This window comes from Malus sylvestris, chromosome 12 (genome assembly GCF_916048215.2).
Source record: "Malus sylvestris chromosome 12, drMalSylv7.2, whole genome shotgun sequence".
Classification (NCBI taxonomy): domain Eukaryota; kingdom Viridiplantae; phylum Streptophyta; class Magnoliopsida; order Rosales; family Rosaceae; genus Malus; species Malus sylvestris.
Window position 1 is genome coordinate 16,873,383 of NC_062271.1, and position 23,020 is coordinate 16,896,402.

The window sequence follows — 23,020 nt, forward strand, 5'->3', positions numbered from 1 at the left end:
AAATTGAGGAACTATTTCTACAATTTCCTCTAGTTGTTTTAATGAATATAGTTGTTAAAAAATAGAAAAGTTGATTTTAGCCCTATTTTGAAGGCATAATTTTAGTGAAAACCCAAAATTTGTACATCTTCAAATTAAACTCTTTGACTAAGGGCTCGTTTGGATATGCTTTTAAAATAATTGAAAACGCTTTTGGTGAAAATGTTTTTGGAACCAATCCTTAGTAAAAATATAAGTAAATCCTGGAAAAGCACTTAAAGTGCTTCCTAGAAGAAGCACATAACTGGTGCTTCACTTAAAGTGCTTTTGGAACCCAAAAATATTTTCTCTAAAAGTGTTTTCAGCTATTTTAAAAGCACATCCAAACGAGTCATAATACGTAGGTAAACTTTCCTTTTTTAAAGGTGATGAATCAGATTAGGGTTTAGACAAAACTGGGGTGAAACTCTCTTACCTATTTTACTCCCTAGTAGGCACATAATTTGCTCATTTATCATATGCAATTGATTCCACTAATATTATTAGCTTGTTACATTTTTTTTTCCAAATAATTTTTTGATATTATTTTCCTTAGTTATTGTCAAATTGAATGCCTTTGATTCAAAGATGTTAACGTGATAATTTTCTAAGTATTAAATTAAGGCTTATTAGCTACGCCATTTGAAATTTCATTTTAATCTCACTTTACCTTTTATAATTTAAAAAATCATCACTTTAAATCTTGAAACTTAAAATTTGTTCCCCTTTGACTTATGAACTCTCTCATCTTCTTGACACTTATAGATCGCCTCCTAAAACATATATGTGACTCAACACTCAATAAGACTATGTCACATGTGCAATAAATTTGAATATAAATCTCTATTATGCGTCAACATTCAACAATCATACAATCATAAGTTTAAAAGAGATTGAAGAGATGGAAAAATAAAATAAAAAAGAAATTGATTAGCCTAGCTCACCCAAAACAAACCCACTTAAGAAACTAACATATCTAAGGCAATGTGGAGTGATTTTGAGTATTAAAGAGACGATTTTCAAGTTTCAAGGGGCAAACTGAGTCAAAATTGAGTTCCAAGATGAAAAGTGAAGTGAATTTTGAGTTTCAGAAAGTAAAGTGCCGACTTTTAAGTTACAGGGAGCAAAGTACGTGAAACTAAAATCAAATTCCAGGGGACATAGCTAAATTTAAGCTTTAAATTAAAGTAATTGACAATTTTATGAAATAATTATTGGTGTTCATGTTCGGTTGTTCCTCAAACCAAGCCACCTCATGTTGCTCTCCAAGTCACTTGCAAGCCTATTTGCTGCCTAATTTGCTTGTCGTTTAACATGACTGAGTTCGGATTGAAAGAAAATTTGAGGGAATAAACGAATAACGTTAATTATTGGCCCCAAATTAGAGCTATCATCACTTTGTTGTTGCAAAACAGCTATTGCAATGATAGAATCTCCTTCAAATTCTGCTTTAATAGCTCACAACTCCTGTACAAACATGTCAGCCCTTGTTGCAACAATCAACTCTGCTTGCAATAGCGAAATCACGTCCACATGCCTACCTGAGAGAGCTGCCACAAAATCCCCCTGTTTTCCCTTACAATCACCCCAAATCCACCAGTATTATTGTCATCGTCTGGTTGCTTGAGTGGATTATATTTATTAGTGCAGACAGGTAGGTTTTTTTCACTTTTTTTTTTAACAAACAAAATTATCTACATTAAAAGGATGAAAGAATGGGTTAAGCCTCATAATGGGTCAGCAATAATGTGGTTCAAATTTACCTTTGGCAAATATCAAACTTAAGACCTCTCACTTATGAGTGAAGAAGAATACCACTAAACCGTAGTACTAAATAGTTTTTCACAATTAACACTATTGACTAGGTCTAAATCAAAAGACCCATAAAAGAATCGATTTTAACACATCGCCTAGTTAACCAATGTGGCATGAAACTACTATAGTTCCACTTACATTTGTTGAGTGTGAATTACTTCCTATATTGCAAATTGGTTTTATGGTGAAACCTCAACTTTCTTCATAGTATCAAAGCATGTTGCCCTGCATGTGAAATTCAAGGGTCAAACATACTTCCATCACCCAATTTGATTTGATGTATTAGGCTTAAAAATTCGTCACATGTGAAGGTGTGTGTGTGTTGAGAGTAAATTCTTCATTAAAAAAAAAAATCATGCATGTGTTTATAAAGAATTGGACTATTCTTGTATTACTAATTAATTTTACAAAAAAAAAAAAAAAAACATCTTTCTTCTAACATTTGACTTCATATTGATGCCTAATTCCCAAGCCTCTTGAACAGTTACCATTATTACTAGTACAAAAACATGTTTGCGCGACAAAGAAAATTTCGTCGCGCAAAGTATTTTTGCGCGACGCTAAACACCCTACGTCGGGCAAAGTGGCTTTGCGCGACGGAACTTTGAACAACGTAGGCTACATTGCTCAAAGCTGTTTTGCGCGACGCAAACTTAGTCGCGCAAAGTTATGTCGCGCAAAGCCACTTTGAGCGACGTAGGCTACGTCGCGTAAGATTTTGGCACCAAACCGAAATGCTTTACCGCTTTTTTTCCCAACTTTGCGTGACGCAAGTGCACCTACGTCGCGCAAAACAACTTTGCGCGACGTAGTTGTACCTGCGTCGCGCAAAGCTATTTTCTAGCTCTCTCAACAAGGGCCTTTTTCTTCACATTTAACCTCTCTCTTTCAGAATCTCTAGCTCTCTCAACCTTCACCTTCAGGTATTGTATTTATTTGATTAATTAATTAACTATTTATTGATTACATTTATGTTCGGATTTTTTTATTTTTGTGTATTTATGTTTTTCTTTAATTATTTTCTAGAATTTGCACTTCTGAGTTTTGCATTCAAGCAACTTAATGTTGTGTCTTTGTTAATGCTTATTTTTAACAAGTTGAGTTTTGGTTTTGAACAATTGAATGAATAGAATGAATGACTAGGAGTATGAAGGATTTTGATTGGTTTAGGGAAACAAAAGCTAAGAAACTGCAAACTGCTTAGTTAACTTGATCTAATTTAGGGATAGATTGTTGCTCAGATAAAATCAATGCAAATTCAAAACTTGAAACAAATTAAGAAGTAATTAAACAACATGCACAAACCTAAATGATCCCACATAACCCATAATTCACCCAAAAAAATGCTGATCAACCCTAAATTGTAATCGAAATTGTCAAAACGAAACGAAGAAATTTTTTATCTCGATCATAAATATACGGGGGGAAACAAGATTGAAATAGATATGATACCTTATGTTTATGCCCTCGCTTGCCCACCTCTGGCATTCCAGCTCCACCATTTGCTGCAACAATTTCAGATGAATTTTTATTAATTTTTTTGTCAATTTTGTTGAAAACCCACTCGGACATTGCGCATTGGAACAACCCCATGTCAGAAATTGGGTCTAAAATCGCACACATTGAGATCCTTGGAGCTCTGCTAATGGACTAAAAGGAAAATGACCCATTGAAAGGATGAGATTCTTTATACCTTGATTGTAAGGTCGGTTGAATCATCAAGGACTTGGATCACGAGACGGTTGGATGACCATGAAAGTTCCCATGCAGCTCCGATGGAGACCTTGTAGACCTGACCCCATACACAAAAAGCACCATACTTGAAGGCTTATTGTTTGATTTTCTCACAAACCCAAAAAATAAAAATGGTAAAAACAATCATATATATATATATATGTAGGAGACGACGTCGTATGGCACAACCAACAACAACATGTACAGGGGAGAGGGAGAGGGAGAGGGAGGAGCAAAAAGGTCAAAAAAAAAAAAAACAAAACAAAACAAAACTTTGCGCGACGCAGGTATACCTACGTCGTGCAAAGCTTTTTTTTTTTCTTTTTCTTTTGGGGTTCTTGCATTGCCTTTTTCTTTGTGGTATCCACTTGTGTAAATATTTTAAATTGACGATTGAATCAGTTCCTTATATTCATATAGAATCCAGGAGTGTAGTTGTAAAAAATCATCAAAATCGGAGTCAAAATAACCGTTAAATAATGATTTTTTCGTTTATAACCGTTGAAAAATTTTGTCCTGTTACTTGATCTTTGAAGGTTTTTTTTTTTTGCGATTTTTGGCGTATGCGATCTCGACGCATATACAAACAAGTTTGACGGTTGGATCGTTGAAACTAGTTTCGTACAATGCGTATCTCATTAAAACGTTAGATTCCCTAACACTTGGATTTTATTTATACTTTCATCAAGTATAACATAAGATTTTGTGATATCCACTTGTGTAAAATATTTTAAATTGACGATCGAATCAATTCGTTGTATTCATGTAGGATCAAAGGGTGTAACTGTAAAAAATCATCAAAATTGGAGTTTAAACTACCGTTAAATCGTGATTTTTCGTTTATAACCGTCGAAAAGTTTTGTCCCGTTACATGATCTCTGAAGGTTTATTTTTTGCGATTTTTTACGTATGCCATCTCAATGCATATACAAACAACTTTGACGGTTGGATCGTTAAAACTAGTTTCGTAGAATGTGTATCTCATTAAAACATTAGATTCCCTAACACTTGGATTTTATTTATACTTTCATCAAGTATAACATAAGATTTTGTGATATCCACTTGTGTAAAATATTTTAAATTGACGATCGAATCAATTCGTTGTATTCATGTAGGATCAAGGGGTGTAACTGTAAAAAATCATCAAAATCGGAGTTTAAACTACTGTTAAATCGTGATTTTTCGTTTATAACCGTCGAAAAGTTTTGTCCCGTTACATGATCTCTGAAGGTTTGTTTTTTGCGATTTTTTGCGTATGCGATCTCGATGCATATACAAACAAGTTTGACAGTTGGATCGTTGAAATTAGTTTCGTACAATGCGTATCGCATCAAGTTAAATGGTATATATATTTATTAAGTAAATTTAAATTTATTTATTTTTTACGTATAACTGTTGACCCTAGAAATTACAAAGCCTACGTGGCGCGCAGGCCGAATATATTCTAAGCTAACTACGTCCTTTGGTGATTGCGGGGCGTGCCAACTCGTCGGCCGAGGCTCGGCCGAGGAGTAAATTTGATGATGCTGCGTTGGGTCGCGCTACTGACTTCTGCGTCTTGCGATTGCGGCCGAGAAAGGAACGCGTCTCGGCCTCTTGGGTTCTCGAGCCTGAAGACAAGGCTGCTATTTCTTACAAAGTTCACGAACCGAATTCGGCTTACAATGTGCCGAATGTAATAACTGTAACACCCCACCTCGCCGAGAAGGCTAATGAGATGACCTCGACCAACAAGGATTCGAAAACCCTTCTCGACCGAGACTTGGATAGGCAGTCGACCGTTCTCGCCGCAGTGCTGTTGATGCCAACGGAAGATACTGCGAGACCGACCGACTCTACGGTGACAGAGCTATCTATGCCGACTTAAGATATCACCGGTTGCTTCCACAGTGCTGTTGATGCCAACGGAAGATGTGTCAGCGAAAAAGGAAAAGAAAAAGATCTCAAGTTGTGAGAGTTTGCGCAGGGCAATTTTTGTATTGATTTTTGTGGGGGGTCTTCGTTGCTACTGCCTTTGTATTTATAGGGATGTGCTGCCGAGTATTGCGTGAGAATTTCTTGACGTGGATCAGACTCTTATTTCAAATTCCCATATCTGACGTGACTTGATCTTTAAAGGATTTGATCTTTGGTGACGTGGCTTCACCACTTGCTTTCCTCCATCCATCTTCACGGAACCAACCCAAGAAATAAGCATTAAAAACCTAGCCTACCTTATCATCACATCACCAAAAAGACCTACTTTCCTAGGCTTCCTTTAAATGAATATTAAATTCATTTTATCTCATAATTTCATCCCATCCATGCATCATGCATGCATCTCAACAAACCATCTTGATCGATTCCAAGCTACGTGCTCAACAACATTTATCCACCATTTATCACCCACTTTTAAATGGATAATAACAATAAAATACTCCGATGCTCTAATCTACCTCACGTTTAAATCCCAAGAACCCCAAATTAAATAGAACTGTACTGCTCACTTTGAAGATATAATTTGCACCTCATCTTGTACAAGAAAAAATCAAGATAATTTTTTAAACGATAAATATTATGATAAAAATCATAATATTATCCTTTAACAATAAAAATTATCTCCACTTTTCCATCCGACGGTTGAGAACTACGTTTACTCAACGGCCTTGATTACATGGGCCGATGATGTAAATTTGGGTCCAAACATTGCCCCCCAGTTTCCTTGAACTTCGGCTCGTAAGTCGAATGATCATGGAAATTATTCATCAACGCATATCAAAATCTTTCTCAACTTTGGCTAGATGGCTCTGAAACTCACAACTCCGCCGAATGACTAGGAAAAATATATTGCCGAGAACTATTGAGGAACCACCGCCGAATACAAATTTACTCGGCAGAAGCTAAAATATTTATCATCACCTCTGTTCTGCCAATGTCATGATCTTCTTCTGCCAGTGTCGTGAGCTACCGCAGCTCTCGACTGTTTTAAAAAAAACTGGGGCCGAGGTTGAGCAGAATTTTCCATAGCAGCTCGGCCTACCTATATAGATATATATATTGAGCCGAGGTCGAGAAGCTTGAAACGAATAATATCACCATATTTGAGTCACATCAAATCTTTCTACTTCACCACATCATGTCAGGGAAAGTGGAATAAAAATTTTAAATCCACCTTTCTTTGACTGGTCGACCAACTTATTAGTGGGCAAATATAAGACCGAGAAAATTTTCGTCGCGCTCGACCAACAACCCTCGGTCACCATTCCTTGATTGAATGCCACTGATCAAATCATATATTTATCGTCGAATGATAACAGCCGAAGGTGAGAAAAAATGTGCACCATCTATGAGATAGCAGAAAGGCTGCAACAGAGAGCAGAGAGCAGAGCCGAGAGCACCAGATTAGCAGAAAAGAAGAGAAAATTACCACAGCTTTCACTACCGAGAAGAAAAGGATGCCGCGTATATATATATAAGTAGCCTGAAGTCTGATGTGATCGGCCAGCCGTGTAGTTGGCATATATATATATATATATATCTTTCCTTCTTGATAATAGCACCCCAAAGCAAGCTGTAAAGCTCCATCACATCTTTTCTTCTCTCTCTCTTTTAGTCAAACACTTTTGCCAAAATACCTGCCACCCTTAGGTCTAGGCTTTAGGCTTAAAGCCTGTCTTCAGTTTGGACCTTTCAAAGCCCCATACTTATATATATATTCATGAAAATTCGGCCAAAAAGTAGTTACATATAATATATATATATATATATATATATATATATGTTTTGACCGAGGCCGAGGTTTTGTAAGCAAAGTCCACAAATAAATGTATTCGGCCAAAATAATCAAACAAGTGTTTTCGACCAAATTTTTATTCGGCCTCGGCCTAGACGGCCGAAATGCTTTTTTTTTTTTTTTTTTTTTTTTTTTTTTTTTTTTAAATCAGCCTCTTTATATATGCTCATCCTCGGCGAGAAAAAAAAAATTTAAACCGCCGATTATATCTGTGTTACCCCCTTATTTTCTTATGCATCGGCTTGCATAGCCGTATGTTTAAGAAAATAATTTATTATATATATATATATATTTTTTTTTTAGTAGACAAAGAAAAGTGGCCGAATCATAATCAGGAGGAGGCCAACAATGCTTTATTCCAAACCGAGATTTTTGTATATCAACACAGCCAATCAAATTTTGCATTGAGCCGAATAAAAAATGATCTCCAAATATTTCTGACTTGGTGAAATATTTTTTATTTTCGGCCGCCGAATGTGTTGAACAATTATTATGCCCCCCAGGCATAATTTCGGCTTTTAATTCAAATAACTTGGCCGAATGAGATTCCTCCTTATCGGCTTCATCACTAATAATCATATCGATTGGCGTGGTTTTTCTGGCTAGGCCTATGTCTTGGCCTTGTTCGTCATTGGAGCATTTTTCTGGCGAATCATTTTTTGAGTCAATTTGTGGCTCAGAAACTTTAACTTTTTCTTCTAGGCCTACCACACTTTCAATCTCGACCGAAAAAATAGGTGGCCTAGGTTTTTCTTCTTGGCTGACCATATTTTCAGCCTCGACCGAAAAAATAAGTGGCCTTTGTTCTTCGGCCAAATTAACAATTTTCTTAGGCCGATGTCTGATTACGGCCGGAGCGAAAAATTGCCCCCCGGCCTTTGGGCCTAACCATTTTTCAAATGGAATCGATCTGTAATCAGAAACATAAGGAAAATTTTCTTCATCTAGCCAGGCATTAAATCGAGCCTTGTCTTCATTTACCCATTGCCCTTGCAGGGTAACAGGAGCTTTTATTTTCAACATACAAGCGAATGACTTTTGCATCTCTTTATGGCCACGAAGAACTTTTTCTGCTTCCAAAGATTTTTTACATTCCTCATTATGTTTTTTCAATTCCTCCAGGAGCTCGTACAATCGGCTACGTTGAGCCAAATTGGAATCTTGATATATCATATGAACTTCGTAGTATTAGCACTGGGTCCCACTGGGCGTGCCAAAATGTTGACCCTAGAAATTACAAAGCCTACGTGGCGCGCAGGCCGAATATATTCTAAGCTAACTACGTCCTTTGGTGATTGCGGGGCGTGCCAACTCGTCGGCCGAGGCTCGGCCGAGGAGTAAATTTGATGATGCTGCGTTGGGTCGCGCTACTGACTTCTGCGTCTTGCGATTGCGGCCGAGAAAGGAACGCGTCTCGGCCTCTTGGGTTCTCGAGCCTGAAGACAAGGCTGCTATTTCTTACAAAGTTCACGAACCGAATTCGGCTTACAATGTGCCGAATGTAATAACTGTAACACCCCACCTCGCCGAGAAGGCTAATGAGATGACCTCGACCAACAAGGATTCGAAAACCCTTCTCGACCGAGACTTGGATAGGCAGTCGACCGTTCTCGCCGCAGTGCTGTTGATGCCAACGGAAGATACTGCGAGACCGACCGACTCTACGGTGACAGAGCTATCTATGCCGACTTAAGATATCACCGGTTGCTTCCACAGTGCTGTTGATGCCAACGGAAGATGTGTCAGCGAAAAAGGAAAAGAAAAAGATCTCAAGTTGTGAGAGTTTGCGCAGGGCAATTTTTGTATTGATTTTTGTGGGGGGTCTTCGTTGCTACTGCCTTTGTATTTATAGGGATATGCTGCCGAGTATTGCGTGAGAATTTCTTGACGTGGATCAGACTCTTATTTCAAATTCCCATATCTGACGTGACTTGATCTTTAAAGGATTTGATCTTTGGTGACGTGGCTTCACCACTTGCTTTCCTCCATCCATCTTCACGGAACCAACCCAAGAAATAAGCATTAAAAACCTAGCCTACCTTATCATCACATCACCAAAAAGACCTACTTTCCTAGGCTTCCTTTAAATGAATATTAAATTCATTTTATCTCATAATTTCATCCCATCCATGCATCATGCATGCATCTCAACAAACCATCTTGATCGATTCCAAGCTACGTGCTCAACAACATTTATCCACCATTTATCACCCACTTTTAAATGGATAATAACAATAAAATACTTCGATGCTCTAATCTACCTCACGTTTAAATCCCAAGAACCCCAAATTAAATAGAACTGTACTGCTCACTTTGAAGATATAATTTGCACCTCATCTTGTACAAGAAAAAATCAAGATAATTTTTTAAACGATAAATATTATGATAAAAATCATAATATTATCCTTTAACAATAAAAATTATCTCCACTTTTCCATCCGACGGTTGAGAACTACGTTTACTCAACGGCCTTGATTACATGGGCCGATGATGTAAATTTGGGTCCAAACATTGCCCCCCAGTTTCCTTGAACTTCGGCTCGTAAGTCGAATGATCATGGAAATTATTCATCAACGCATATCAAAATCTTTCTCAACTTTGGCTAGATGGCTCTGAAACTCACAACTCCGCCGAATGACTAGGAAAAATATATTGCCGAGAACTATTGAGGAACCACCGCCGAATACAAATTTACTCGGCAGAAGCTAAAATATTTATCATCACCTCTGTTCTGCCAATGTCATGATCTTCTTCTGCCAGTGTCGTGAGCTACCGCAGCTCTCGACTGTTTTAAAAAAAACTGGGGCCGAGGTTGAGCAGAATTTTCCATAGCAGCTCGGCCTACCTATATAGATATATATATTGAGCCGAGGTCGAGAAGCTTGAAACGAATAATATCACCATATTTGAGTCACATCAAATCTTTCTACTTCACCACATCATGTCAGGGAAAGTGGAATAAAAATTTTAAATCCACCTTTCTTTGACTGGTCGACCAACTTATTAGTGGGCAAATATAAGACCGAGAAAATTTTCGTCGCGCTCGACCAACAACCCTCGGTCACCATTCCTTGATTGAATGCCACTGATCAAATCATATATTTATCGTCGAATGATAACAGCCGAAGGTGAGAAAAAATGTGCACCATCTATGAGATAGCAGAAAGGCTGCAACAGAGAGCAGAGAGCAGAGCCGAGAGCACCAGATTAGCAGAAAAGAAGAGAAAATTACCACAGCTTTCACTACCGAGAAGAAAAGGATGCCGCGTATATATATATAAGTAGCCTGAAGTCTGATGTGATCGGCCAGCCGTGTAGTTGGCATATATATATATATATATATCTTTCCTTCTTGATAATAGCACCCCAAAGCAAGCTGTAAAGCTCCATCACATCTTTTCTTCTCTCTCTCTTTTAGTCAAACACTTTTGCCAAAATACCTGCCACCCTTAGGTCTAGGCTTTAGGCTTAAAGCCTGTCTTCAGTTTGGACCTTTCAAAGCCCCATACTTATATATATATTCATGAAAATTCGGCCAAAAAGTAGTTACATATAATATATATATATATATATATATATATATATATATATGTTTTGACCGAGGCCGAGGTTTTGTAAGCAAAGTCCACAAATAAATGTATTCGGCCAAAATAATCAAACAAGTGTTTTCGACCAAATTTTTATTCGGCCTCGGCCTAGACGGCCGAAATGCTTTTTTTTTTTTTTTTTTTTTTTTTTTTTTTTTTTTAAATCAGCCTCTTTATATATGCTCATCCTCGGCGAGAAAAAAAAAATTTAAACCGCCGATTATATCTGTGTTACCCCCTTATTTTCTTATGCATCGGCTTGCATAGCCGTATGTTTAAGAAAATAATTTATTATATATATATATATTTTTTTTTTTTTAGTAGACAAAGAAAAGTGGCCGAATCATAATCAGGAGGAGGCCAACAATGCTTTATTCCAAACCGAGATTTTTGTATATCAACACAGCCAATCAAATTTTGCATTGAGCCGAATAAAAAATGATCTCCAAATATTTCTGACTTGGTGAAATATTTTTTATTTTCGGCCGCCGAATGTGTTGAACAATTATTATGCCCCCCAGGCATAATTTCGGCTTTTAATTCAAATAACTTGGCCGAATGAGATTCCTCCTTATCGGCTTCATCACTAATAATCATATCGATTGGCGTGGTTTTTCTGGCTAGGCCTATGTCTTGGCCTTGTTCGTCATTGGAGCATTTTTCTGGCGAATCATTTTTTGAGTCAATTTGTGGCTCAGAAACTTTAACTTTTTCTTCTAGGCCTACCACACTTTCAATCTCGACCGAAAAAATAGGTGGCCTAGGTTTTTCTTCTTGGCTGACCATATTTTCAGCCTCGACCGAAAAAATAAGTGGCCTTTGTTCTTCGGCCAAATTAACAATTTTCTTAGGCCGATGTCTGATTACGGCCGGAGCGAAAAATTGCCCCCCGGCCTTTGGGCCTAACCATTTTTCAAATGGAATCGATCTGTAATCAGAAACATAAGGAAAATTTTCTTCATCTAGCCAGGCATTAAATCGAGCCTTGTCTTCATTTACCCATTGCCCTTGCAGGGTAACAGGAGCTTTTATTTTCAACATACAAGCGAATGACTTTTGCATCTCTTTATGGCCACGAAGAACTTTTTCTGCTTCCAAAGATTTTTTACATTCCTCATTATGTTTTTTCAATTCCTCCAGGAGCTCGTACAATCGGCTACGTTGAGCCAAATTGGAATCTTGATATATCATATGAACTTCGTAGTATTAGCACTGGGTCCCACTGGGCGTGCCAAAATGTTGACCCTAGAAATTACAAAGCCTACGTGGCGCGCAGGCCGAATATATTCTAAGCTAACTACGTCCTTTGGTGATTGCGGGGCGTGCCAACTCGTCGGCCGAGGCTCGGCCGAGGAGTAAATTTGATGATGCTGCGTTGGGTCGCGCTACTGACTTCTGCGTCTTGCGATTGCGGTCGAGAAAGGAACGCGTCTCGGCCTCTTGGGTTCTCGAGCCTGAAGACAAGGCTGCTATTTCTTACAAAGTTCACGAACCGAATTCGGCTTACAATGTGCCGAATGTAATAACTGTAACACCCCACCTCGCCGAGAAGGCTAATGAGATGACCTCGACCAACAAGGATTCGAAAACCCTTCTCGACCGAGACTTGGATAGGCAGTCGATCGTTCTCGCCGCAGTGCTGTTGATGCCAACGGAAGATACTGCGAGACCGACCGACTCTACGGTGACAGAGCTATCTATGCCGACTTAAGATATCACCGGTTGCTTCCACAGTGCTGTTGATGCCAACGGAAGATGTGTCAGCGAAAAAGGAAAAGAAAAAGATCTCAAGTTGTGAGAGTTTGCGCAGGGCAATTTTTGTATTGATTTTTGTGGGGGGTCTTCGTTGCTACTGCCTTTGTATTTATAGGGATATGCTGCCGAGTATTGCGTGAGAATTTCTTGACGTGGATCAGACTCTTATTTCAAATTCCCATATCTGACGTGACTTGATCTTTAAAGGATTTGATCTTTGGTGACGTGGCTTCACCACTTGCTTTCCTCCATCCATCTTCACGGAACCAACCCAAGAAATAAGCATTAAAAACCTAGCCTACCTTATCATCACATCACCAAAAAGACCTACTTTCCTAGGCTTCCTTTAAATGAATATTAAATTCATTTTATCTCATAATTTCATCCCATCCATGCATCATGCATGCATCTCAACAAACCATCTTGATCGATTCCAAGCTACGTGCTCAACAACATTTATCCACCATTTATCACCCACTTTTAAATGGATAATAACAATAAAATACTCCGATGCTCTAATCTACCTCACGTTTAAATCCCAAGAACCCCAAATTAAATAGAACTGTACTGCTCACTTTGAAGATATAATTTGCACCTCATCTTGTACAAGAAAAAATCAAGATAATTTTTTAAACGATAAATATTATGATAAAAATCATAATATTATCCTTTAACAATAAAAATTATCTCCACTTTTCCATCCGACGGTTGAGAACTACGTTTACTCAACGGCCTTGATTACATGGGCCGATGATGTAAATTTGGGTCCAAACAATAACACTTAAGAAATTGAATGATATGTATATTTATTAAGTAGCTACCAATTTATTAGTCAAGTTTTTATTAGAAAAATATATTATTGTGAGTTTTATGTAAAAAAAAATTAAATTTAAAATGAGTAAAGCCACATTTTCAGTAATTTTTATAATTATTTTTTTAAATTAAAAATACCTTGCGCGACGTGAATTGTATACCTTCGTCGCGCAAGTTTTGATAATTTTGGCGCATGTGTGAAAAATAAGCGCCAGTTTTGATAATTTTGGACAAAATATTCCGACCCCTTCGCTCCACGCCCTCCTCTTCCCAGACCCCTTCTCTCTTTCTCTCTCTCACTCGGTCTCTCTCTTCCGTAGCCTTCCTCCTCTTCGCTCATCACGCCATCTCTCTCCCGTAGGCTTCCTCCCATTCGCTCATCACGCTCGAACCCCATATCTTGAACCCCAAATCGCCCCAATCTCGAACCCCATTGTCGGTTGTCTCTCTCCCTCTCGTTCTAAACGACGGGCAGCCACCACCCCCTTCGTCGTGCTCGTCTCTCTCCTTGAAAGTAAGTCTAATTACAAATTATGGAAGTGTGAAATTAAGGATTTTGATTGTGAATTGAGATGAATTTTAGAATTGAGGGTTTTAATTTGGGATACTAGGGCATGAGATGGATTTCAGGGTTTAAAACTTTGTGAATGAGAATTAGGGTTTTAATTTTGAAATGGGGATTGAATCAGGGTTTTTATTTGGGATAAATTATTAGGAAATGAGCTGAATTTCAGGGTTTAAGAATTTCTCTCTATGTATGCTAATAGTTGTCATTACGGAGTCGAGTCATAGATGCTTCTCTCACTCTCATTAGTGAGACGGCAAAGCTCAAGGTATGCTTTTTACTTGTTGGGTTGTGTTTAATTTTTTGTTTATGTGATTGTGTGAGTGGGTTTTTGGACTTGGAATGAATTATTCAATCAACATAACTCGATGGAGAATAGTTTACCATCGAAGGACAGGTGTACGATTTGAACGATCTCATCTGGCTTGTTAATTAGGCTCCTATGGTCTTCTTGGAATTATTTTTAATTACAACCAGAGCTTCTCAGTTGTGACATTACTCTGATCATTCTCAAACTAATTTTACTAGCTGCTAGCCAATAGGGTGGGTTTGGTATTCCGTTTTTCTTTGGCTTCGGTTCGATTTTTTTGGGTTTTCGATTTTTCGAACCTATTCCTACTAGCCAATGTGTATCATCTGTAGTATCACATTATCTTTTATTAAATATGGTTAATGTTAATGCGTTTGGGAACAAGAGATCTGACATATTGATGTCTTCAAATTCTTTTTAGGACTTCTTATTCCCTTTTTTATTTTCAGATTCGTGTAGGCAAAGATGCATTCAAGCTCTCAAACAGTCACTTGCCAGTTGTAATAATCTTTTTATAAATGATGATATATATGAGCCCTCGGGTCCTCATGAAATGGGTAATGAGCTTTTATCCCGCACCTGAGCCAAGAGTTCGAACATTTCGCTCTCCCATGTTGGCCTGCTTGATTAGCTGATTGCAAGTGAAATCTTTCCTGTTACTGCAGTGAAGGCCCTCCTCTACCCCGGAATTGGGTTTTTTTAGTTTATGGGATTGTGTAGGTACATTCTTGGACTTTGGATTGGTTTTAGTACATTGGGTTTTATTTGGTTTTGTGCAAGGAGAGCTTGTGCGTGCTTTAGGAGGAGTTGTGGCATCCACATCTCTTCTTGGAGTTCCTCTTGGACATAACTCCTCGTTTCTTCAAGGGCCGGCCTTTGCACCTCCAAGGATTAGAGAGGCTATCTGTGGGAGCACCAACTCAACAATTGAAGAAGGTATCAAATTATCTCAATTAGTAGCAAACTTTTGCTTCTCAAAACATTCAATTTCGAGAAGATTGGCTGCCTTGCTCGTGTTCTAATTAGAATAACTTTTATGTTATAGCTATAAATAGATGTTGAATGTTTTGCTCTTTTTTATCAGTTTCGAGAAGATTGGCTGCCCTGCTCGTGTTCTAATTAGAATAACCCACATATCCCATGTAAAGTTTATTCTAAACCTTTCATGAGGTGGAACAAATCAGTGAAAAAATCTATCATTTTTGCTCACAAAATACACATACTGCCACGGTTTAACTAATTTGATCCTTCTATAGTGATTCTCTTTTAGGGTTTGTTCAGATGAAAGAAAGGATTAGTTTAAATATTCTTGTATTGATATTATTGCTCTAATTACTTATATTACTTTGGTTGCTATTTTATTAGTTTCAAATGCAAGAAATGATTAGTTTCTAATGTTATATTTTTATGGTTCATAAAGTGTATAGACGTCGCAGTTGATCACTCGTCGTCGGAGTGTGTCCAATGCAGCTCCTGCATTATCAGCATCTAGTGCTCCAGGCGTGAGTGCTCCATTGATTGGGGAGCCTACACCCCTTACGGAGGCTACTCCTACGACGTCCCAGGTGCCCGTATCATCAACGTCATCAGTGTCAGTTGAGCCTCTCAGTGCACGGCGGCCTCACCGGCGCCGCCGCGAGCCGGAGCCTTCTGATCACACTTCCTCGTCCTCCAGAATCGAGGATGGGGCCTCCTAACCAGGTAGTTTTTTTTCTAATTCTCACTACGTTGCATTTTTTTTCATTTCAAAACTATTACTTTTATGATTGTGAAAATGTGTTGCGGGTTGTGAATTACTATTTTAAGGTACTTTTATGATTAGGGGAGGTTTTGCCGAATTTTCTGTACAAATTTAAGCTTAGGGTTTTTACCATTTAAGTTTTTTTGGGCAGCTAAAAAAAACACCAGGGGGCCCAATCGAATGTTGAAGGAGCTACATCTTGTACGTATGTCTGCCTCCTTGATCAAGATTGTGTATGATGAGCGACATCGTGGAGCAGTTACCTCACAGCAGCATAACAGCGTCGTTAATTGCTGTGGTTTTATTATTAGGAATTTTTGTCCTATGCGGTGGGAGAGTTGGGCAAAAATTCCCGAGGAGACGAGGACCCTGGTGCGAGACAATTTGGAGGTTAGTATATTAATTTTTAGCAAAGTCAACATCTTTCTCTGCTTAAACTAGTGCAGGGCCATCATCTTGATTAGTAAAGTCAAGATCTTTCTCTCAATTTCTGTTTGGTTGCTAAGAAAATGTAGGGGGGAAAGAGAAATCAGGTGCATTTCATTGTTTTGCACCTGATAGCTGAGTGTTGTTGTGGTGAATAATTTGGTCATGTATTTTGCACACTATTCTTCTGTTCATAATTGTCAATTATTCTGATACATGGTCATTTTGTTTGTCATTTTGTTTTTCATATTTGTAGGTCGTTTTTGAAATGGAGGACATATCCCCTGAGGTCAGTGCCTACTTAAAGGAGACCTTAGCAAGCCGGTACAAAGATTGGAAGAGCGCTCTTCACAAGCATTTTCAGCTATGGGAATCTTCGGAGATTGCTCGCCTACAGGGTTGCCCACTCGAGTATAAGGAGCGGCGAGAGGATTGGGAGTGGCTCTGCACACATTTTACGGATCCAAAATTTTTGGTATGTACATAATACTTTAATAATAATTTATTGTTTTTGTTATTTTATTTAAGCTTTTTTTAATAATTTCTTTCAAATAGTCGCACTAACATATATATTGTATGTTTAACAGAAGAAATTTGCTGTTGGCAACAAAGCTCGGGACTCAAAGACATTTCTCCACCATTCCGGTTCGAAGCCCTTTTCGTATAGGGTTGAGGCACGACGTGAGGTAAAAGTATATTAATTTTGAAATTTTATACAATTTATTTTTTATTATTGATTTATAAAATTTTCTTAATGTTTTTTTTTTCTTTAGGAGGGTTCTAAGTTCCCACAGATTGACCTGTTCAAGCATGTTTACGTTCATCCCAACAATGAGAACAATGACCAGCTTTATGTAAGTATATGTAATTGTTATTTTTCTTATTTTTATGAATCGTTCAAATATTATTTATATTTTGTTATTAAACATTATATGTTTTTTCTTTATTATTACAGGGTGATATGGTGGAAAAGAGCACTGCTATTCTCCAAAAAGCAACATCGCAGCTTCCCCCAAAGACCCCGATCGAGGACGTCATTGTACCCAAGGATGCAGATGTTCAGATCGTGACTAAGGTCCTGGATCAGAAGTTCAGTCGTCGTCATGGTAAGGTTGTTCGGTGTACAGGGAAGGCGGGGGTTCGTGAAACGGGTGCCTCTTCTTCCAGATTGTCCACAGGAGAGGTCAATTCCTTGAAGGAGGAAGTGACAACCCTAAGAGGTCAGGTTGCGGCCAGGGCGACCACATTAGGGCCCAGGACAAGAGGATGAATATGATTGTTCAGGCCTTAGCGATGTCCGGCCTCCAAATCCCGACGATGCCAGCACCTAATGTTGCTCCACCTTCGACTTCCCAGCCATTTCGCCCAGACGATACCGAGTAGCATGATGTATTAAACTTAGAAGACTTGTAGTTTTTTATTTTTTTTGTTTGGACAAACGTACATTTTCATATATTCTATAATTAATTACTTTTTCTTGGTTTATTAATTATTGTTTAGAATTTAATTATAATATTTATTAAAAATTAAAAAATATATATAAATGACAAAAAAAAAAAACTTTGCGCGACACAGTGCCCACCTACGTCGCTCAAAGCAACTTTGCGCGACGCAGAAACTACGTCGCGCAAAGCTACTTTGAGCGACGTAGATTCTGCGTCGCGCAAAGTTGCTTTGAGCGACGTAGGTGGGCACTGCGTGGCGCAAACCCTTCCTTCACTGCCTTCGCGTGACGGTTCTTGCGCGACGAAGGTTCGTTTGGGTTATTTTTGGGCGACGTATTTTTGACTTTGCACAACGACGATCCTACGTCGCGCAAAGTCTTTTTTGTACTAGTGAACGACATTAAAAATAAACGCATATATTCATCATTTGTAAGTGATCGTAGCATATATTATAGGCCCTAAAGGGTAACAGAATCGCCATGGAAGCCAATTAAAGCACGATGTTGAAGCAATTACCCAAAAAAAGAACCTTCCTAAAGTTCATAATGTATCCTCCTTTTCTAGCATTGGAAAAGGTTTCGCTTTTACTTTATTTACCTCGAGCTTCCTATATTTACCATACAATTCTGGGACCAATCTAAGTGAGATACAAGTTTGAATTGTCTATACCTAGCTATGTATGAACATCGATTAAAATATACAAAACGTGATAAGACCAAGAATCACATTACCAAAAGTCGCTTAAATTAATTCAAAATGTAACATGGTTTGTTGACTAAGCTCTTTAACCTAAGGAAGTCTAACCACACTGGGACTTATTGTTGATGAAAAATTAGGAAATTCACTCCTAATTTTTGACAACTGGAGTTCATATAATTTTTATTTATTTATTTTTTGTTGAACATTGTCTACACTAAGGGGAGGAAGTGAGTTTAGCCCCACAATGAGCTAGCAATAATGTGATTCAAATTCACCTTTGATGAAAATTAAACTCAAGACATCTCACTTACAAGGACATTAGTTGTAGTATGCCAATTATGACCAACATTCATTATTTGGTACATGGTTCTCAATCTTAAAATTATTTGGTGACCATGACTCTATTTTCTTTGCACATTTGCATGTAAGATTAAGAAAACAAATGGGTTCATAAGTCAAGTGATATGTCACTTTTTATACTTGATGCATGTAACTTGAAACTAATTATATTTTGACTTGATGTTTTGCCCTTAAAACCGACAGAGTTGATTTTTGTTCCGACAGAGTTGATTTTTGTTTATATCTCACATATTATTGACCAAACCCAATTGATTGAAAATTAAATCAACCTTATGCATGCATGCACCTCACTGGGTCACAGTTCAAAGGATCCCAAATTTTCAAACGTTCTCTTTCCATTCTTCAAGCCCTAGTTTTTTTCTCAAATCAACCAACTTCATTATCGAAGGGTTTAGGTACGTAGTTTATACACTAGTTATTTTGTTCTATCATATCAAATGCTCACACATCACTTGATGTGTGCGAATGACATAACCAATTTATAAGACTCGTTGGAGCTTTTAACCCAGTTGATGGAAAAAAAATACCACACACCAAAATCAATTAATCATAATTATCCTCTAACAAAAGGTCTACAATAATATTAGGTAGTTGCTCGAATCAAATAGTTTCTTGCTCCGTCCTTAAACTGAATCTCGTAAGCCTATGCTCTCATCATTGGCCTGTATTACAAAAGGAACAAAAAAGTTTAGAAGAACATATATGGATACTTTAGTAGTATTGCACCAATGTAAACTAAATGTTAGAGTAGTGATTTTCACATTCTTATTTCTCCTTACGTGCACATTTCTTTAATTTTTGGTCTTTTGATTTTCATTGAATATTAAAGAAAAAGAAGAGAAAAAATTATAAAAGACAATGTAAATGCGATTCTCTTATTTTATATGTTTCATGACATAAGACCTTGTTGAAGCTTTCTTTGTGTTGTTGGAGGAGGAAGAGACCAAGTAAGGTTTAGACCGGGAAGTGGGACGAGAGGGTCTATTATTCTATTAGTTTTATGATGGAAAGTTCTCCGAGAGGCTATTAGGCCTAGTAGGTTCAATTTCTAACAAACACAAAGAGTTGGAAAAAGAGTTGGAAAAAGTTAGGAGATGATTGAAATTAGAGAGGCTGTCCTTTGACTTCTGCTCTCTCTCAATAAATAATATCCCCAGAAAGCAGCAGTCACCATAATCTCTCTTCCAAGTCCTTCTCCTTCCTTGAAACAGAGGCAAAATTAGACAGCTAACTTCCACACACAAGTATTCACCACTAGCCTATTTGCATTTGAGAGAGAGAGAAAGAGAGAGAGAGAGAGAGAGATGGGGAGAGCTCCTTGCTGTGACAAGGCAAATGTGAAGAAAGGACCATGGTCACCTGAAGAAGATGCAAAGCTGAAAGAGTACATAGAAAGATATGGAACTGGAGGGAATTGGATTGCTCTTCCACAGAAAGTTGGTATGTTGTTTTTTTTTTTTATTCATGTAGTCACTTTGATCACATGTATTTGTATGGGTTTTTTTTTTTAAACCATTATCCCTTTATTTTGTTTGTGACAATTACTGAATTGCCTTTTGGTTTGCAACTGCAGGTCTTAAGAGATGTGGGAAGAGTTGCAGATTAAGATGGCTAAACTATCTCAGGCCCAACATTAAACATGGTGAATTTTCTGATGAAGAAGATAAAATAATCTGCAACCTCTTTACTAACATTGGAAGCAGGTACCCTTCTTTTTTCAAATCCCATTTTCCTCTACAATTTCCCCTTTTTTCCCTTCAATTCTTTAACATTTTCCTCACCTGGGTTATCAATGTAACTTTACATCTTACATAGAATATAGTATGGGCTATATGCTGAAAAAATTCATGACGTGTAGGTTCAGGACAATGACCTTACGATAAGGGATGAAAGATTGTTTAAGGCGCGTAGTAATTACGCAGTCTTTCAGACTGAATTTGTGCCATGCATCTAAATTATTGAATTTATGTTTTAATTTCTTGGGTTCTTTAATTTTCTTGCATTATTCAACAATATAATGTTTTAATTTCTTGGGTTCTTTCCTTGCATGCTAAGTTTAGATCTTTTATGATAATTTCATATGCAGTCACATTTCTTTTTACGGTACTAAATTACACCAATGTGCAGGTGGTCAATTATAGCAGCTCAGTTGCCAGGCCGGACTGACAATGACATAAAAAACTACTGGAACACTAAGCTAAAAAAGAAGCTTATGGGCATAAGCATTCTCCCATCCCAGCTTCTAAAATCTCACTCGTCATCATACCGAGGGAACAACACCAGCACTAGCTATTACACACAAACCAGGTCTTTCACCAACACTTTGGAGCCCATTTCTTTTTCACAAAGTCTCATGAGCAGCACTTCTACTAATACTGCTGCTGCTTCTGTACTCCAAGTCCCCCAAGAGAGCTTTGTGGGGAGACACATGCATCAGCAGCATTACCAAGTCAAAGAAAACATCTTGATATTTGGAGGTGAAGCAAGTTGCTGCTCTTCTGATGGGAGTTACAGCAATCATCAGATCAGAGAAAGAGAGTATGAATATGGCGGTGCTTATGGCGGCGGTGGCAGCGGCCGCGGTGGTGCAACTAATGGGGAGGTGAAGTTACACATGGGTTTAAAAAATTATAATTGTTTTACTGGGTTTGGAGGAGAGCAGAAAATTATGGAGAATAATTCCAGTGGAAATGGTGGGATGTGGGAAGATCAAGCACGATTAGACTATGGACTTGAAGAGATTAAGCAGTTACTTAGCAGTACAGGCAGTTGCAACAACTTTTTGTTTGATGAAGACAAGACACAGGAAAAGGTCATGATGTACTACTGATGCTGACTGTGTGAATAAAATCAAAACGATCTGGAGAAGTTAGGAAGGGATGGGATGGAGATTTTCAGATTTCGATAGTTTGTGGAGAGAGAGAGAGAGAGGGTTAGGAGGTTTCTGATGTGTGGGTGAATTTTTAATTTTTTTTATTTTTTTGACAGTACGTGGTAGAAGTTTCCTTTGTGCATTTACTTTTTGGGAAATGATGGGTGTATAAGTACAGTTTAACTGCACTACCATATTAATCAGGCATGCAGATGTCGAAAATTCAGAAGGAAAAACCCATCACCTTTAAAGAACGGACGAAATCTGCAATCTTTTCACCCTAACAATTATTTCTTCGTACTTGTGCATTGTTCTTTTCCATGGTCAAGTTTGGTGAGGCGAAATATTTTCCGGCGACAACGGATTCATGCTCTCGAATATTCCTATTTCATTCATCGTAAAAAATTTCCTACAACGAATTCCTGTGTCCATGTTGTGATGGGTAAGATAAACAAAAATTATGAACATTATCGTCTTAGATCTTGGATATTAACGTCTTAAGAGTTTTTAATTATTTAGTGTTTACAACATTTCCAATTATGCTCTCTATTTTTTTAACTAAAATGACTAAAAAGTTACTCTAGTAGCTCCCTAAAAAGTTTTACTCCAATCATACTCTCTAGATTAGAGAGATAACGATTGTGGACCAATAGGTAGCGTTCTTATTTGAAATATTATTAAAACATTAGTAATTAACGCTAGAAACTTCTTTCTCACTCCTATATTTTGGACCTCCAGGGAGACTCTATCTTAAGAGGTGAATAGGGCGTTGGAGATGGAGTTTTTTCTAATCCTCTTTAAAATTGAGCTAGGGGCTCATCTAGGCAGCCCAATTGAGATGCCCTTAAATTTCATGTTAGAGTTTAAGAAGGATAGTGTTATTCACACATCTATTTTGTACTTTTCTCACAGCTTGGCTAATGTTTGGTCATTAATATTCTTCAATTTCTGATTGTCAGAAATTTAGAGAAGTATGTGAAAAATAAAAATAAGTTTAAAAATTAAAAATGACTTAGAAGTTAATCCCAATCTCAGTCCTAATAATTTATAGAACCAACAATATTATAGAACGAAAGGCCGGCATATTAAGCCGAAACACACATCTCAT

At 37.7% G+C, this 23,020-nt stretch overlaps 1 protein-coding gene, 1 long non-coding RNA gene and 1 pseudogene across 3 annotated transcripts; 2 read left to right on the forward strand and 1 right to left on the reverse strand.

Moving 5' to 3' along the window:
* Positions 1-1,143: 1,143 nt before the first annotated feature.
* Positions 1,144-3,697, reverse strand: LOC126592634 (uncharacterized). 2 transcript variants are annotated; one of them, XR_007612737.1, is made up of 4 exons: positions 3,527-3,697; positions 3,286-3,338; positions 1,972-2,058; positions 1,144-1,593 (listed from the first exon to the last, which is right to left on the reverse strand). It is a non-coding gene; the product is annotated as an uncharacterized LOC126592634 (long non-coding RNA). The 2 variants fall into 2 exon arrangements; XR_007612736.1 differs by lacking the exon at positions 1,144-1,593 and having other exon boundaries at positions 1,752-2,058.
* A 10,009-nt stretch (positions 3,698-13,706) lies between these two features.
* LOC126594583 (uncharacterized) lies at positions 13,707-18,025 on the forward strand (annotated as a pseudogene).
* A 2,007-nt stretch (positions 18,026-20,032) lies between these two features.
* Positions 20,033-22,212, forward strand: LOC126592551 (transcription factor RAX2-like). Its single transcript, XM_050258268.1, has 3 exons — positions 20,033-20,480; positions 20,614-20,743; positions 21,168-22,212. The coding sequence occupies exons 1-3, from the start codon at positions 20,345-20,347 to the stop codon at positions 21,868-21,870; spliced, it is 969 nt and encodes a 322-aa protein (XP_050114225.1). The 5' UTR covers positions 20,033-20,344; the 3' UTR covers positions 21,871-22,212.
* The last annotated feature ends 808 nt before the right edge of the window (positions 22,213-23,020 follow it).